Source organism: Amyelois transitella, chromosome 22, assembly GCF_032362555.1.
Source record: "Amyelois transitella isolate CPQ chromosome 22, ilAmyTran1.1, whole genome shotgun sequence".
Lineage (NCBI taxonomy): Eukaryota > Metazoa > Arthropoda > Insecta > Lepidoptera > Pyralidae > Amyelois > Amyelois transitella.
This window is the reverse complement of record NC_083525.1, coordinates 6,991,485-7,010,511: the sequence shown is the minus strand read 5'-3', so window position 1 is coordinate 7,010,511 and position 19,027 is coordinate 6,991,485. Positions and strand designations below refer to the sequence as shown.

The 19,027-nt window shown below is 36.5% G+C and overlaps 2 protein-coding genes across 2 annotated transcripts; both read left to right on the top strand.

Moving 5' to 3' along the window:
• Positions 1 to 12,229: 12,229 nt before the first annotated feature.
• On the top strand, positions 12,230 to 15,113 carry LOC106129951 (uncharacterized). The gene is made up of 4 exons (XM_013328665.2): positions 12,230 to 12,336; positions 13,421 to 13,534; positions 14,035 to 14,219; positions 14,843 to 15,113. The coding sequence occupies exons 1-4, from the start codon at positions 12,264 to 12,266 to the stop codon at positions 14,945 to 14,947; spliced, it is 477 nt and encodes a 158-aa protein (XP_013184119.1). The 5' UTR covers positions 12,230 to 12,263; the 3' UTR covers positions 14,948 to 15,113.
• Positions 15,114 to 15,513: 400 nt separating this feature from the next.
• On the top strand, positions 15,514 to 18,945 carry LOC106129949 (uncharacterized). The gene is made up of 4 exons (XM_013328664.2): positions 15,514 to 15,672; positions 16,824 to 16,937; positions 17,781 to 17,974; positions 18,612 to 18,945. Exons 1-4 carry the CDS (start codon positions 15,600 to 15,602, stop codon positions 18,714 to 18,716), a joined length of 486 nt encoding a protein of 161 aa, XP_013184118.1. The 5' UTR covers positions 15,514 to 15,599; the 3' UTR covers positions 18,717 to 18,945.
• Positions 18,946 to 19,027: the final 82 nt, after the last annotated feature.

The following is a 19,027-nucleotide window of genomic DNA, read 5'->3' as shown; positions in this document are numbered from 1 at the left end:
TCAAATTGCTCTAAAAAATATATTTTTTTGTCTATTATTTAATTTCTGTTCATTCAGATTTTATTCTTATTCCAAAAATAGTTTTAGCTTAATAAAAAAAATACTTGTCCATTATTGTTATATTTTTTTTTATTTTAAAATGGAACAGCAACTGAAACAAAATTTACACGTTCGGGTAAATTCGACAAAAGTTTTTTTTTTCAGAGTCTGTAACTACCCTCAATTTTAGAAAACTAAATTGAATTTTCTTTGGATATTCGATATTTTTGCCGTTTCATTGAAAAATGTTTTACGATAGCCAGATAATGAATAGTAAGAGTTTAAAAAACGCCTGGAGAGCCGGGAACAACCAAGAACTGAGTTCTGAAGACGTTCCTTTGCCAAATGTATGGTGAGTATTTACTGTTTTAAAATTTAAAAATATCGAACCTAAAATAACAATCCAGATTGTTTGACTTTTCGTGTATATAATCTATTTATTGTCTCCTGTCCTATGTTGTTCCCGGCACCAATAGAAAATAGAATAGGATCACTCCATCTCATTGTCATGGATAGCTTGTAAACTTGGGATTCTTTTAGGCGATGGGCTAGCAACCTGTCACTATTTTATTCTTAATTCTATCATTAAGCCAATTAGGGCGTCGGTTAATATTCTAATTAATGTACATTACTTCGAAAATAGTCATGTGTGCATTATTCGACAACCGACGCCCTTTGCTTTATACATGTAGTATTAACAAGCTTAACTAAGTTAGACTAAACCTCTGTACAAAAAGTATAATAGTAAACAACTTTATTAGTAACGTATAATAATTACGGTAAAGGGTCAGGTCAAAAGTACCCGAAACCGCCGAGCTTGCATGAAGAGAGTTATGAATGTGGATGAAGCGAAGGAAGTACGCAGAGATCGTGGCAAGTGGAAAGAGGTAGTCTCTGCCTGCCCCTCCGGGAAAGAGGCGTGATTTTATGTATGTATGTATGTTTATTAGTAACATTCTCATTATAAATATTTGCGCTAAAATACTATCTGTCTCCAGCACAAGGCTTGACAGCTGGATAGCAAGCGACTACATGGACCCTTGTCGAAGGCTGTCTCTGAGAGCGTCCTCCATATTGGTAGGGGGCGCGGCGAAGTTATATAAACAGGGGCTGAACAACTTGATACAAGGTAAGTTACAAGGTAAGAATTGTTAGGATATCCGAATAAAAATATGTCTAAAAAATAAAATGCTGCAGTGCAGTTTGTTACCGCCTCTTCCGCACTGACGCTTTGGAAGCGGCAATAAACTTAGTTTGAAGTAATTTATTTGACCTCAACCAATATTGTGAAACCAAAAGATTGACTATTATTATTAAGTGATATTGAAGTGTTCCATAATACTTACTTTTTATTTTGTTACTCTTTTTCTAACAATTTATACTAGAGTGAAGCTTTGTGCAGCTAGAATTGCCGCCGTTTGGTACTTTTTCCACTTGACTTGGTAATTTAGCAACTTCCTAAATGCTATTTCACTTGTGTTTATTACTCGTAGTTTTATTGAATCTTTCAGTATACCTGAATTATAAGTCAAATGAAATACGCGCTTAAGTTTTCGTGAAGGTGTATAATTTAGATAAGTGGTTATGAAATATGTACAGAAAATGCTGTATTGCACATAGACATTAATCTAACTAATCTAATAAGTACATTTCGTCGTCAATTTGTAAAATTGACGCCATGTTTGGTTTAGTAGCGTAAGTAAATGTAAGTAGCGTTTTGTAAGAGGCAATTTGACCTCGCCCAAATAATGTGTTATTTACTTCATTCACTATTCAGATTTGGGTGGTAATGACAGATGCGTCACTCACCTTTTCCCTCTTTGGGCATAGGTTAAAAGAAAGAAGAAGAAGGCTAAAGTTAAAAGAATACTTACTGATATCGACAAATAGTCTGAAGTAAATTACTTTTACGGACTATATTTTTTATGATTTCATATTTTTTTTATTTATTAATAAATAGTTACCTTTATTTTATTGTATAGAAAGAAAAATGTTTTTTTTATAACTATAAGTTTTTGTATTTTTTTTTATTTTGTTCAGATGCTTGTAAAATGGAGTATCATTTGATTACTCGCAAAAGGCCGCGAGATTACGAAGCACACCGTAAGTACTATAACTAACTGGCATGAAATTTGCAATGTGATTGAACTTCCTTTTTTTATAACAAGTTTTAATAAAAACTTAAAAATTCAGAGCTATTTAGAAACGTAATTTTTTTTATTATTTTAAGTTATTGTTTTAAATTAATTACCTATGCAGTTTTATTATTACCTAGTAGTAGTATATACATATATATTTATTTCATTTCTTTGTTAAAAATTAAATTAAGGTAATTTTGGGTATTTTATAAATATGTATGTATTCTTTTCTTCTTTTAGACGTTGCTCCTGTTGATTTTGAAATTTCAGTTTTGTCAATATCAATCGATCGACCCATACTTCTCATCATACCGTTGCGCTTTCACGACTAAACCACTTTACATCATCATATTTTGTAAATATATTTAGTTCATTTTCTGAGGTCAAACATGCCATTGTTATTATACATACATACATAAAGTCATATCTATATCTCTTGCGGGGTAGATAGAGGGTAGACTGATAGGCCACGTTCAGCTGTATGGGTTAATTGTGGAATTATAAATTAGGACTCAAATGGTGACAGGTCGCTAGCCCATACAAGAGAAATCTCAAGTTCATAAGTCTATTCCTTAGTCGACTTAACGACATCCGTGGGAAATATATGGAGTAGTTCTATTCTAAAGTTCCTGAAACCACATGGAAACATAGGCTTCTTATTTTATGTAAATATTATTATAATAAGGTAAATATTTATAACACACGTAAAAAATTAATGAAAAGGGAATACGATACTGATCATGATTTTAATCAAGTTATTTAAATCAGTTTCAGATTCAAGTATGGAAGAGTTTGAGCATCCAAACGCCAATAAGCCCTCGCCCCCTGGGCATACCGCCTCGGCTGTCAAATTTGACAGGTTTGACGGCCAAAAAGGCGGGAATTCGAAGAGAAATAACGCGGCGGTACGTTCTTGCTTATTTTTGGACCGTTCATAATGAAACGTAAAAAAATATTCAAAAGAACAGATAGCGCACTTATTTTCGGTGTTGTGATTGTTAATTCGTTCTTCGTACTAATGAAAAAATACAATTTTGTAATGATCTTTGTTCTTTCACGCAAAACTACTGAACGGATTTACGTGAGCCGTAGGTACAGCTTAGTTATAGGAATAAAAAAATATTAAAATTTATAGAGATTCAAAGTGGAAGAATTCGCGGGCAACAGCTGTAAGACAATATAATTACTTTTCTTCTTATGGAGTATAATTTAGTAGAGAACATTGATCTTTTGGTTGAAAGTATTTAAGTGTTTAATGAAGAGTCAAAGATAACAAGATTTTATTTTCATTTACAGAAATCCCAAGGAAAACGTCGTAAAATTAATATAAACGACGAAACACGAACTATTACCAAAGACAAAAGACAAACAGAAAGTGAACGGCCGATTGGCCAAATCTTTGTCTACGAAAACATGGCGTCCAAAATACCTACTAAAATTATAATAGGGAATGTAAATGCTGATGTCAAGAAAACTATTAAATTCAAATAAATTTATGACAGTGCAATTAAAAAAGTTTTTTTTTATTTCTCAACGTCCTGGTATCCCATAATATATGGAATATCCATATAAACATATGGAGCCAATATGCCAAATTTCTAATATCTGGACCTACCGATTCGGACTATGCATTGATTTGTCATCCTTTTTAAAAGTTTTAGTACATAGGTACTTAGTTCTTTTTTCTAAAACTCTCATGGAGACGGGAAAATCTATGACATTAGTATAACGCAGGCGGAGCTCTGAGAAAAGGCTAGTTTATATTTTCAACACCAAAAAAAGGAAAAAGTTCCAAACAGCGACACGTTTATTATTCAAATTCTAAGGGTTCGAAATAAAAAAAAATATATAGTATATTGCACAGGAAAAGCAATATTTATGCAAAATATTTCGTTTCCCGCGGAAATAGGGAATATCCTGGGTATTTGTGTAACGGAAACAGGCAAAATGGGTTCTAGGTGTCTCATGTAAAAGGATTTTTACGACTTCAAGATGTGAAATTGATTTAAAGAACCTTTTTTATCTTAAATAACGGGAAATAATACTAGTAAAATATGTTTTTCACAAAATTGTTAGCAGTAAGTAAGTATGTAAACTTATAAATTTTAATATTATTTATAAGACGTAGGTGTAAGTAGGTACCGCATTCATCCATAATGAAATTGTATTTAAAGTATGTAGATAAATTGACTAAAAAAACGTATTTTTTTGTATTTTTTAGACTAAATTACATTCTCCATTATTAAAAAAAATATTAAAATTTAAAAGTACTAAAACACGATTAATAAAAAAGAAATACCTAACAAAACTTCTTAATTGGATGTTCTTACAATGTCATGACCGGCGAAAAATGTAAAAGCCCTTATACTTAAATGAAGTGGGACACTGACAGGGCGTATTGATGGCTATTGTTGTAGTCTAATAAATGACCCTTTCAAGCCAATTCAGTCAATTGACCCACTTTCTGTTGTTTTGGAAGAAATCTTTTTTTTTTTTAGTCTTTGATACTTCCCTTTACGCTACATTCGAAGCTGATCTTTGATAACCAGATTTTTTTTCTTGTTTGCTAACCAGTCACCAAAATGGAATTTAACTTATATTAATGATATTTAGTTCACGAGTAGAATATTCACGTTATTTCCACGGGAACGAATACCCAGGGCGCTTTTATACTTTTTACAATATTCTGAAAAAAAAGTCAAATAACCTACTACTTATAAGAATGTGTATTACTATACACAACTGCGAATTTTTGTTACTCTGTCGTTAGGTGCTTTAGTCGCCCTCTACGATATCAACTAGCAGATTTTATACCCACTTTTAGGCTGTATACACTTTAAGTTTCATATTTGATAAGATAAAGAGTACCGAAGGGCTTGCATTAAAAGATTGATGAATGTGGATGAAGCAAAAGAAGTATGCAGGAATCGAGGCAATTGGAAAGATGAAGTCTTTGTCTAAAACTTCGGAAATGAAACGTTTTATATGTACCTACATATATATAATCTATCCGTATTTCATTTAAAAGTCAAACATCTATAACTTTGAATTTGGAACGTCAAGATCCTTTTGAAAACTTCCATATTAGTCCGCCATTTTTATTTCGATTTGCTTCTAGAGAGTTCTAAACTGCCCGGGGTAATGGAGAGCTAAAAAGTCCAGGACTGAATGGACAGACATACACCCCCTACATAGATCTTATTAGTACTAGATCTGTAGGTAATTTAACGATTAAAGTACTTTAAAAAAGCGGTTGTACCTTTCGGAGTAATGTACATTACCTACATACATTCTAAGATTTAAAAGTTATTAGAGCCTTTTAATTATTGGCTTTATCTATGCCTTTTTGAGTGCTAATCGATGCTCTTACAGTGAGGAAAAACAAAATCTCGATTATTAGCTTTCCTGCGGGAATTTCGGGAAATCCTTTTTAAGTGCATCTTTAAAACTACAAATTTCTTATCTCTAGACTCAGCGATTCATTTGGACTGGGTGTTCCCCTCTTAGTTTATATCTTCAGTGTTTTATTTTAATAGATAGATGGATCTCTTCCAATAGCTGTGTCTATCCCGTAAGGCATAAATGTATGTATGATCTCTTCCAGACTTTACTCACTCTTTGGCACGACAGTGTTACTTATACATCCAGTGATAAATGCCATATTGGCTTGCACTATTTAACCTGGCATATAGTCCTTTTGAATGCAGTCAACTTTGCATTCGAGTTGACGACAAATAGGTTGAAAAGTTTTGATTTTCCTTTGACATTTTACCGTATTGAGTGGCACTTCAGTTCTGCACAACTTCATAAAAATAAATCATGTGTTTGCAGAGTTATTTATAAAAGGGAATGGTGAGTGACTTTTTATTAAACATACATACATCAGTCGCGTTTATATCCCTTGCGGGGTAGACAGAGCCAACAATCTTGAAAAGACTGATAGGCCACGTTCAGCTGTTTGGCTTTATGATGGAATTGAGATTCAAATAGTGACAGGTTGCTAGCCCATCGCCTAAAAGAAGAATCCCAAGTTTAAAGTCTATCCCTTAGTCGCCTTTTACGACATCCATTGGAACGAGATGGAGTGGTCTTATTCTTTTTTTATTGGTGCCGGGAACCACACGGCACTTTTTATTAAACAAAAAACATATGGGCGAGGTTTCTCTGCAAAGGTTGCGGAGATCAGACGGGAGTTGGTTCATGTAAAAACCTGAATTACCCAATACATGAGCAACCCGGGCTCCTCTCCAGAGAGGTGTGATGTTACTAACGCTAGGAGGAAGAATTTGACTTACATTCTATCAACGGACGAAACCACTGAACGTATTTTGTTACAAACTAGCTATCCGAAACTGCGGACATTAACTGCAATTCCCACGAGAATGGAACCGCGGACAAAGGCTAGTTTTTAATACTTTTTCTAAAATTGTGTCCCAAGTGTGACTGTTAGCGGTTAATTCTATGACGTTGTTTATATAAGACGCTTTATTTGTTTGTATTGGACGATACAATGAGTTTTCATGAAATGGTCACTGCTCGTACTTAAACAAGTGACGCGTAAGTAGGGTTGCCATTATTTTAAAGGACGCCTGACCAAAAAATAATAATAAACCCAGTGTGTTGAGTTTTTTCCATAACACTCTACCATACACCTCACGTCTTTATCTCTTACAAGGTTGACAGTACCATTACTCGGAATAACAACGAAGTAACACAAACTAATAATAAAAACCAACAAGAAAGAAAATATTACCTAAACCGCATTTGTTGCCTTCGAAAAAATACATACATACACATAAAATCACGCCTCTTACCCACAGGGTTAGACAGAGACCACACATGTTCACTTGCCATGTTGCAACAACATTTTTCGCCTCATTTTACCACATTCATAAATCTCTTCATGGAAGCTCGGCGGTTTCTGAAAGCTTTTCACCAGCAAGTCCCCAATTTTCGGGAATTTAGACTGGCAACCCTGCACGGAAGCCATCTTGCCGAGACGTGCTGGGAATAGAACAAACTACAATAAATTAACTTCAGTTAATTAAAGAACGCTTTAAGATAATATTGTATTTACTTTTAGAATCCTAAGTATCAAAAATTTTACACAAAAAAAAACTTATTTTTAACTTTACGTCTTTACTCTGCCAAAATTTGTGAAACTCAGACCAGTAAATTTTGAATTTATTCGTTACAGTTCCAGTTTATTAAGCCTTTCCCTTTTTTATTAGTGTGGATAATTGAATGTTCCTTGCTAGTCTGGTCAAAGTAAAAACATTACGTATGGCGGCTGCTTATCTCTCCGCGCAAATTTTAAATTCAATCAATGAAAAAGTTCCCTGACTGAGGATTCTTCTAGCAACGGGCTAGCATCTCTCTATCTAAATCTAAATTCCGTCAATCTGCCATCGAATAAAAATGTCCGTTCAGTTTTTGCGAGCTTTTTTGGCTCTGCCAATCCTGTGAGAGTTGAAGATGTATGTATGCAGCACTTACGTTGTACAAGGAAATAACTTTCTTAAAAGAGAACCGCATCCAATCGATATCCTCCTTTTTTAAGTCGGTTACATTACTTAAACCTTCTCCTAAGTGGAACAAACACACTACAGAAAAACACATCAAAATCGGACCAGCGAAACGCGAAATAATCGCGTACCAACTGAAATCCCCCTTTTTTTTAAGTCGTGCGAAAATACTCTTAACTCTTTAAACATTGAACTGTTAAAAGGATTTAAATCCGACAGCGGCCATGTGTCACGGCTTACCGTGACGTCAGACGCAGCGTGACGTCACTCTCCGATGTCCAACATTCGTAATGTTCCGAGCCAATAGTTGCAGTGATGTGTTGCACGCCGCATTGCACCGAAAAACTGTATAGTCGAACTGTCAAAGTCAATGATGTCTATTTGCCAAACAGGCTATGACTGTACGTACGCATATAAGTCAGATTTCTAATATAAATGTATATATATAATCTGTGTAATTTGTCCTGTATATATATACAGGACAAATTACACAGATTGAGTTAGCCTCGAAGTAAGTTCGTGACTTGTGTTACGAGATACTAACTCAAAGATGCTATATTTTATAATAAATACTTATATAAGTGGATAAACTTCCAAGACCCAGGCCAATCAGAAAAAGTTCTTTTCTCATCATGCCCTGACCGGGATTCGAGCCCGGGACCTTCGGTGTCACAGACAAGCGTACTACCGAGGCCGTCAAAAATAATATTCTACATAATATATATGATGAGGAGCGATGATTTAGCTCGACCGCCACCAAAGGGAAGATCTTCCGCCAGGCTAGGTGTGTCACCTGAGGAACCGCGCGACAAACGATGTCGAATCGGAGGCTGTATTTATGCTGCAATCCGTGAAATCTTTGCAATCGCGATTTAGACTTTTCGCTGTTTTTTATTTTTGTTTTTGTGACTTGTGGTGTAGAGATGTCGTGTATATATTTCGGTTCCATGTTTTACCTTTCACTGCCCAAAGGTTGGCTGGAAGCGATTGCTTTGCGATAAGTTTATTTATTATCAGACGATTGCTTTCCCGGAGATTTGATTACAAACGTTATCAACAGTTCTGTAAAATCGTGATTAAATCAGCAATTAATTATCAACTACAACAAATTAAAAACGAGATCTATATAAGTCGATGTCAAAATAATTACATTTATCCTTCGTTAGACCCGGTTGCGTCCATAACTCTCTAGAGAGGAGCCCGGGGCCGTCTGCGACCAGGATTCTGGATTGGGTTAATGAGGTTATCACATGAAGCCACTCCCGTCAGACCTCCACACCCTTGACAGGGGAATCTGACCCGTATTGGATTGATGCGTGTGGTTCCCGGCACAAACACAAAACAAAAAAGGATAAGACCACTCCATCTCTTTCCCATGGATGTCGTAAAAGGCGGCTAAGGGATAGGCTTATAAAATTGCGATCCTTTTTTTAGGCGATGGGCTAGCAACTGTATGTATGATCACGATTATCTCCGAAAGTACTGAACCGATTTACTTAAAACTCTCATCAGTTGCTTTGTTATAACTCAGAAAAACATTTAAAGTTTGTTTCATCAAAATCGGTTCCCTAAAAAAAAAGTTATCGACATTTGAATGAAATCAAGGCATGAGTTTGCCTGCAAATAAGTTACGACATATATATGAGTATACGACAGCATTATAACATATAAATATAAGTGAAAGGCGACTAAGGGATAGGCTTACAAACTTGGTATTCTTTTATAGGCGATGGGCGAGCAAACTATCACTATTTGAATCTCAATTCTATCAATAAGCCAAATAGCTGAACGTAGCCATTCAGTCTTTTCAAGCCTGTTGACTCTGTCTACCCCGCAAGGGATATAGACGTGACCATATGTATGTAGTCTACTTTAATTTCGAAACCACCGCAGCGGCTTCGATGGTCCGGTGGTTAGCGCGTGAGACTGTGAAGTTGGCGGTCCAAGTTCGAGCCCCATCAAAAACAAGATATTTATTTTTATTAAAAATATTTGTTTTTGTGTTGTTTGAGTGTTTTATTTAAAAAAACTGAAAATCAAAATACTACATATAATAAAACAGTACAAAATATTTTGTCTGTACATTTAATATTTTGACTAAAACGAATTTTTTTTACATTCTTTGTCTGTCTGTCTGTATGACTGACTGTATGATTAAGATTCAACTCGAAATTTACGCGGACGAAGTCGCGGGCAACAGCTAGTATATAATAAAGTATTTATAAACAAACAAACAAACACAAAGTCACATTATCCGCTGGCTATGCATATTACAAGCGAAGCCATGGCGCCCGCTAGTTTAAAATAATCGTACCTACAACTATTATTTATTTTTACATTTATTAATAAGTTTTACATTTATTCATTTATTTTTTAATGTAGACAATGTGCATTCGTCCACGATTTAGATTTAAAAGATCTATATTTGTAAATTCACGTCCGATGGAAATGCTGCAGTGTAGTTTGTTCCACCGATTCTTCTACACATGCGCTTTAGAAGTAGTTAGATTTAAGTGATGTGACGTCAATTAGTGATACCTTGTATCCAATTTTGAAAATTAATCTATTCTACTACAAAAGGAAAGGAATGAGATACCAACATCTCTTCTGCTTAAACTGGTTTTTAATTGACATTTTCCACGACGCCACACTCATGTAACCAAATCTAAACGGTGGTATTTTTAGATACAGGTGGTGTGATGAAAATTGGCACCCTGATGCAGTAGACTGCTTCATTGGTGGTGTCATCTACCACCCTAAACTCCATGGCGAGTTGAGTACCCTGAAAGACATAAGAATAGGTCTAAAAAGGATGGCAGTAGAAGTCTAAGGACAAAATGTCATGCCGCCTCCATCGGGCGAAGATATAAGAAAAAGACCATACATATATACATACATATAATCACGTCTATATCCCTTGTGGGGTAGACAGAGCCAACAGTCTTGTAAAGACTGATAGGCCACGTTCAGCTATATGGCTTTAAGATAGAATTGAGATTCAAATAGTGACAGGTTGCTAACCCATCGCCTAAAAAAGAATCCCAAGTTTGTAAGCCCATCCCTTAGTTGCCTTTTACGACATCCATGGGAAAGATTATTTTTTTTAATTGGTGCCGGGTACCACACGGCACATGTCTGTCTGTCTTGGTTTTTAAATGTCGAAATCACTCTTTTCAATCTGCTTCAAACATTGCTCCTAAATATATACTCGTATGTATAAACTTACCTACAAAACAGTACTCTTTCTCCTTCTCTTTTTCAAAAACAAAAAGGGGAAATTAGAATGGAATATGGTCTTACCACTGGCAAAAAAGGCTCTATAAATATCTTGAGAGTGTGTTCAACAACATCTCTTTTAGAGAGGGGACAGGTGCGGGGGGTCAAAAAGTTGCAGGTATCGGCTTTATCTCCCAGCTCGTACGAGATTGGAATAGTGATTGAACCAACTGTGATGTACCCCGTAGCTTCAGTTCTCATAGATCGTATAGAATGAGCTGGAAAGAAAACAGCTTAAATATACATACATACATAAAATCAAGCCTCCTTCCCGGAGGAGTAGGCAGAGACTACCTCTTTCCACTTACTACGATCTCTGCATACCTACTTCCTTCGCCTCATCCACATTCATAACTCTCTTCATGCAAGCTCGGCGGTTTCGGGTACTTTTGATCTTAAATATACCATTCTCCTTTAATTCAATCTCTTTATATGGTCACGTCTATATCCCTTGCGGCGTAGACAGAGCCAACAGTCTTGAAAAGACTGAATGGCCACGTTCAGCTTTTTGGCTTAATGATAGAATTGAGATTCAAATAGTGACAGGTTGCTAGCCCATCGCCTAAAAAAGAATCCCAAGTTTGTAAGCCTATCCCTTAGTCGCCTTTTGCGACATCCATGGGAAAGAAATGGAGTGGTCCTATTCTTTTTTGTATTGGTGCCAGGAACCACACGGTACACGGATATTATTACGAGTATCACAATTACGATCATCGAATTATTTGTAGCATTTTACTCTACATAACAAACTCGTTTCCATTCCATTTCTATGAAGAAATCCTGACACCTGCTGATTATCAATAGATAACTAAATTAGGTATGACTCAACAAAATAAACAGGATGCGCCTAACTAATTCCCTGTACTATTAAACGAGCAATATACGTATATATATTTGTACTCGTGTTCAGCTTTAATGATTTCGTTGAAATTAGAAATATATAGGTGAGTACATGCGTAAAAAATTAATTTAGTTGGGTACTATATCTTGGAAAATTAGGATTTTTCCCATATTTTTACTCAAAATTATTTTCTCATATAATATGGTCGCTAGGGATTGATAATTTCGGCGCACGCGGGCAAAATATCTTACATTAAAAAATCAGCTTTCTACACTCAATAGTTTTGACTGTACTGTTCGTCAATTAGTCAGTTAGTAAGATAAGAGTTTAAATAATACTGTAGTTAGTATATTCCTCCCTAAACCGGACATAACATCCTGTATATTAGGTAGGTAACATATATATATTTAACACAGTTTGGCAGAAAATAGTACAGATTCAAAAATGTTGTATTTAGTGGTGTTGTTTTGTGGACTATTTGCAGTCAGCCGAGGGCAGTCTACGGAGGTATCGGCATGTAAGTCGATTTTATTTCTTTGGAAATTTCCACTTTCTTTCCACTTTCCGTGTGACTTCCGGCACCAATAGAAAAAAGAATAGGATCACTCAAAGGCGACTTTATAATAAACTTGGGATACTTCTTAAGTTTATTATAAAGTCTTAGTTAAGTTTATTATAAGAAGCGTGTAGGCCTTCTGACCGAAACAATGTTTTTTTTTTTTAAGATTTACTTAAACTTAGCTTGTTGGTAATTTATATATTACCTACAAATGTCTAGATATACCGGGCTGCACTCTTCTTGGTAAAAAAGAGAATGTTATTTAAAAAAAGTATTTTAAAGGAATTCCTATTGGGTCATCAATACAAACAAGAAATACTCAAGCAAGATAAAAGTACCTACTTGATGAAATTGTGGTATTACTACGACTGGCTTTTGGTAAACATTATTTTCAAATTAGGCATCTTTTTCCATATTATGATGGCTGACATATTTATAACATAACTTACTGAAATATATACATATTTACCGACATACATACTTACATATAATCACGTCTATATCCCTTGCGGGGTAGACAGAACCAACAATATTGAAAAGACTGATAAGCCACGTCCAGCTGTTTGGCTTAATGATAGATTTGAGATTCAAATAGAGACAGGTTGCTAGCCCATCGCCTAAAAGAAGAACCCCAAGTTAATAAGCCTATCCTTTAGTCGCCTTTTACGACATAAACGGTCCTATTCTTATTTTTTATTGGTGCCGGGAACTACCTACCTGGTTTTTGAATAAATGTTCATTCATTCATTTATTTTTGACGGCTTCTGTGGCGCAGCGGTAGTGCGCTGGTCTGTGACACCGGAGGTCCCGGGTTCGATTCTCGGCCAGGACATGATGAGAAACGAACTTTCCCTGATTGGCCTGGGTCTTGGATAAACATCTATTCTGTATAAGTATTTATTATAAAATATAGTACCGTTGAGTTAGTATCTCGTAACACAAGTCTCGAACTTACTTCGAGGCTAACTCAATCTGTGTAATTTGTCCCGTATAATATTTATTTGTCCCGTATATATTTATTTATTATTACCTGTATTTTCAGGCACTTCGAACATCGGCTCGCTTCCCTTAAATACGTACATCGAAGGCTGCATCACTCCACCCTGCAGTCTGCCGCAACTGGAGGATGCGGTCTTGCACATCGTCTTCAGAGCTCGTGAGATATCTCTACAAACATGACATTCATGTCAGAATACCATCCACATTGCGAAGTGCCGTGTGGTTCCCGGCACCAATACAAAAAAGAATGGGACCACTCCATCTCTTTCCCATGGATGTCGTAAAAGGCGACTAAGGGATAGGCTTACATACTTGGGATTCTTTTTTAGGCGATGGGCTAGCAACCTGTCACTATTTGAAACTTTACTCAAACCCACACCCATGTTCTACTCTTACTGCTCGAAGGTACTATAGAATAGAATAGATTTATGTTCAAAATTGCATACAAGGTATCACTTATTGACGTCACATCACTGAAATCTAATCATAACTACTACCGCTTCCAAAGCGCATGTGTAGAAGAAGCGGCGGAACAAACTACACTGAAACATTTTCATCGGACGTCAATTTACAAATATAGATCTCTTAAAAGTACATCCACGTGCACCAAATTAATACATTTAAGTACTTACCTTACCTTTATATAAATGATTACAGCTCGCACCATGCGTTCCATGAGAACGCTAGCCACAGCCTACCTCTTCGGGATCGTTCCCTACAACTACGACCTTGGGGAGAACGCCATCACCTGCAACTTCCTGAACAACAGCTACTGTCCAGTGCTGGAGGGAGAGGTCTTGCAGTACACGCTGAAGATGACAGTGGAGTCATTCATGCCTGTGGTAAGACATACATACATATGATCGCGTCTTTATCCCTTACGGGGTAGACAGAGCCAACAGTCTTGAAAAGACTGATAGGCCACGTTCAGCTGTTTGACTTAATGATAGAATTGAGATTCAAATAGTGACGGGTTGCTAGCCCATCGCCTAAAAGAAGAATCCCTAGTTTGTAAGCCTATACCTTAGTACCTGTGGTAAGACGGTTTTACTAATCAGCTAGATTAATTACAAACGTTTAGTAATGGTTCTTGCCTCTCACACCGGAGGTCCCGGGTTCGAATCCCGGCCAATGCATGATGAGAAACGAACTCTCTCTGATTGGCCTGTGTCTTGAATGTTTATCTATACATACATATAATGACGTCTATATTCCTTGCGGAATAGACGGAGCCAACAGTCTTGAAAAAACTGATAGGTCGGTCGGTCAGCTATTTGGCTTAATTATAAAATTGAGTTTGCTAGCCCATCGCCCACAAGAAGAATCCCAAATTTATTATCCTACCCCTTTGTCGCCTTTTACAACATCCATAAGTAAATTATATAGTGGTACTTTTCTTTATTGCCGGGAACCAGCACTTGTCATACTTATATGTATATTAATTTAATTGTTGACATGATTCCAGGGTACGGCTGCCCCCATAGAGTTCCGGGTGGTGGGGGAGACCAACAATGACGCCGTCTTCTGCATCAGGGTCCCCATTGTCGTCACAGCACCACTCAACAACTGATCACTTAGTTCTTTCTTTTTAATAAGAACTAACTCTTGTTGGTGGAGTTCAGTAGAGCGCCCTACTTACCAGCAAATAAAAGAATAATTAAATAGAAAAGAAATTTTAACTTACTTATATTAAGGAAATTGAAAATATGCATAATAATTAAGATATACCTACATAAACTTAAGTGTCATCATTTTTGTTATTTGATTATCGACTTTGATTGATAGACTCTTACAAAAACTTTCGACGTCACTAATATATATTAAGTATATAAATTATATGTAGGTATGGGAGTAACCTACAAATCAGGTTTTTACATAAAACGTGTAAACTTCGTAAGCGTACATGGGAAACTAACCCATATTAGATCATGGTTACAATATCCAGTTGTCAGGATATGCAGGTTTCCTCATAATGTTTTCAACGTAAGAGAATCGGTTAACACCTAACGTAGGTACCTAACTTAGAAACATTCTGATAAAAATCAGAACGTAAAAACCAGGTGACAGTTTAAATCACCATGCCACCTATAAAAACAAATCAAATTAAGTAAAATCAGATTACTGTAACACCTGCATATAATCTACAGATAACGATTATAAAGTCAACCAAATATCATCATAATTATACAAATTGTCAGTCAGTAGTTCATTCAGATTCAGACATGTTGCGTTTTCTGGTGTTGTTTTGTGTCCTGTTTGTGGGCATCCAGGGCCAGTCTACGCAAGTCTCGGCATGTAAGTACTTACCTGATTCTTTGGGAACCCAATCACTACTCACTGCCTATTTTTTTAAATATGTAATAGATTTGATTTGCCGTGTGGTTCCCGGCACCATTACAAAAAAGAATAGGACCACTCCATCCCTTTCCCACGGATGTCGTAAAAGGCGACTAAGGGATAGTTTATAAAACTTGGGATTCCTCTTTTAGGCGATGGGCTAGCAACCTGTCACTATTTGAATCTCAATTCTATCACTAAGCCAAACAGCTGAGCGTGGCCTATCAGTCTTTTCAAGACTAGTGGCTCTGTCTACCCCGCTAGGGATATAGACGTGATCATATGTATGTATAGATTTGAGTGCGTTTGACCTCAATCTACGTGGTGGTGGTGGAGCAAGATAGACATAAAATGACGAAGGCAAGCTCAAATAGTGCCTATCCACTCTTGCCTTGAAAATCCCCAAGTGGTATGTATCGAGAAAGAGATGTGGAAGGTAATTCCAAATCACACCTATTATGAGGTCCACCTATTTTCTCTGTCTGTACGTATGTGCTAATCTCGGAAAGTTGTGGACAGATATTGTTGCTGTTTGAAATGTTGGAAAGAGGGTTTTCTAAGGAAGGAATACATCTATAACATTAATAGAATATTTGTTCTTAAAGCTATAAATGCTACCCGTACGAAGCCGGGGCGTGTCGCTAGTTTCAATATAATTAATGGCAATTCTTTCTCTCGCATAAAGCATGTTGATAGATTCACATCACACGCCTTCTCTCTTATACAGTAGTGGCTTATCACATATAGCTTAGGATTTATTTCTAAAGAGTTCAAAACGTATCACAAGTTTTGTTCTCATATGTGTAGGTAAGTGCTTGTGCGAATTTTCATTCTGATGACTGACATGATCTTACGAACGTAAGAAAGCGGACCCCATGCCCGAAGCATAGTGACGGAGGGAGTCACAAAGGGCATGCAAAATTTAATAAAATGATAACAAACAGAAGAAAAAAGACATATTTTTTTCACATTTATATTATATCTAGATACAAACATCTCCATCTCTTTCCCATGGATATCCTATCAGTCTTTTTAAGTTTGTTGGCTCTGTATACCCCGTAAGAGATAAAGACGTGATTATATGTATGTAATAAATACTTTTTTGTCAGGCACTTCAAACATCGGCTCGCTCCCCCTGAACGCGTACATCGAAGGCTGCATCACACCCCCGTGTAACCTGCCGCAGCTGGAAGACGTGGTGATGCACATAGTATTTAGAGCACGTAAGATATTTTAATATGTAGTCATGACTTTCTGATATAAGACCCTAGATTTCATAAACAAACGAGGGAGACGATCATGTTTGGGCGGACATTCGATCAAAAGTCTATGCCCAGCTTTATCCAGACGCCTGAAAACGCTAATCATGGGACTATAGTGACACTGACGAAATAGGGTCAGTTTTACCAAAATGCAATCTTTCATCACGTCGGGGTCACCAATGTAGAAGGACTGTGATGCCTCTAATTTATGTTTTATTTCACAACCTACTAACAAAATAAAACTGAAAAAGATATATAGACCGGACTATATGTGTAGCGAAAGCGATGATAAACAGAAGCAATGATTAAGGCTCGACCGCCACCAAAGCGAAGATCTTCCGCCAGGCTCGGTGTTATGCCTGGGGAACCGCGGCTCCGACGAGGTTGTATACATGCTCCAATCCGTGAAATCTTTGCTTGCGCGATTTGCCCTTTGCTGTGATTGACTGATAGTGACGCGTGATTGGCTTTTGTGACTTGTGGCGTAGAGATGTCACCACATCTATGTTACTAATGTTATAAAGCTAAACAGTTTGTTTGTTTGTTTAAACGCGCTAATCTCAGAAACTGCTGGCTCGAATTGAAAAATTATTTTTGTGTTGAATACACCATTTATCGAGGAAGGCTTTTGGCTATATAACATCACACTGCAACTATTAGGAGCGAAGAAATAATGGAAAATATGAAATAAACGGGGAAAGTTATTCATCCTTGAGGGCTTCAATGATGCCCAAAATAACTATTCCATGCGGACGAAGTCGCGGGCACAGCTCTTAAGTTACAATTGTAAATCAATGTTTGCAGCTCGCACCATGCGAACGATGAGGACCTTGGCCACTGCCTATCTCTCGGGGGGCATCATCACCCTCCCAGTTCCCTACGACCTTGGGGAGAACGCCATCACCTGCAACTTCCTGAACAACAGCTACTGTCCAGTGCTGGAGGGAGAGGTCTTGCAGTACACGCTGAAGATGAGAGTGGAGTCATTCATGCCTGTGGTAAGACAGTTTTACTTAATCCAGTTTTATTTAGGTAGTTAGGTACTGATGATAAGGCGGCAATTTGTATTTAACGTCATTAACGGACTTTAAAAAAAAGCGTGTTCTCAATTCGATCGTATTTTAGTTAGTTTTAGTTCACTATTAATCTATTTGAAGCGTACAAACTTGCATGATGCTTATTAATGTGGACTTAGCAAAAGTATGCAAGAATCGTAGAAAGTGGAAAGATGTTGTTTCTGCTCAGCTTTTTCTCGACGTGATTTTTTGTATGTAAAAGAACGACTGCGTTCTTTTACTGAAAAAGCTGACTTGCACTTGCCAATGTATTGCCCTTCAGAAGGGTGGGTGGGAGAACTTTTTGTGTATGCCAGTTTTTAATTAGAACCAAACCTGACACATAGAAAAAGCCGCAGTCAAATCAGAGCAGTAGCTTTCGCGTGATGCGAGTTCAAACATACAGACAGATAGACGTTCTAAAATCACATTTTTGGCTTCTATTCATCTTATATAGATACCCCATTCAAATAATTTTTTTGCTAATTTCTTTCAAATAAAAACATCGGTCAGTTACTGTTTTATTATACATATGTTTGGCTTTTTTTAGGTTTTCATTTAATAATTTACGTGATTGCAGGGTACGGCTGCCCCCATAGAGTTCCGGGTGGTGGGAGAAACCAACAGCGACGCCGTCTTCTGCATCAGGGTCCCCATTGTCGTGACAGCACCACTGAACGCTTAATTTATTTTAATGTTATATGTTTCAAATATTTAAAAATGCATATCGCTTTTTTTTAATTTCTTGGTTGTGCCCAGTTTCACCATCTTATCTTAGTACAATTGATATTTTTTAATTATTTTTGCGTTTTGCATATTCTGCCATCTTAGGACTTTACATTAAAACATCATCTAATTTACATAAGTATTATAATTTTATACCACATTCAAGTAAAAACCGTTTTGATAATAAATTTAGTTTAGTTTTTGTTTACCTCAACTGTTTGTAAGTATACCAATTTTTTTTTTTCTTAGTATAAAGGTAATTAGTAGGAA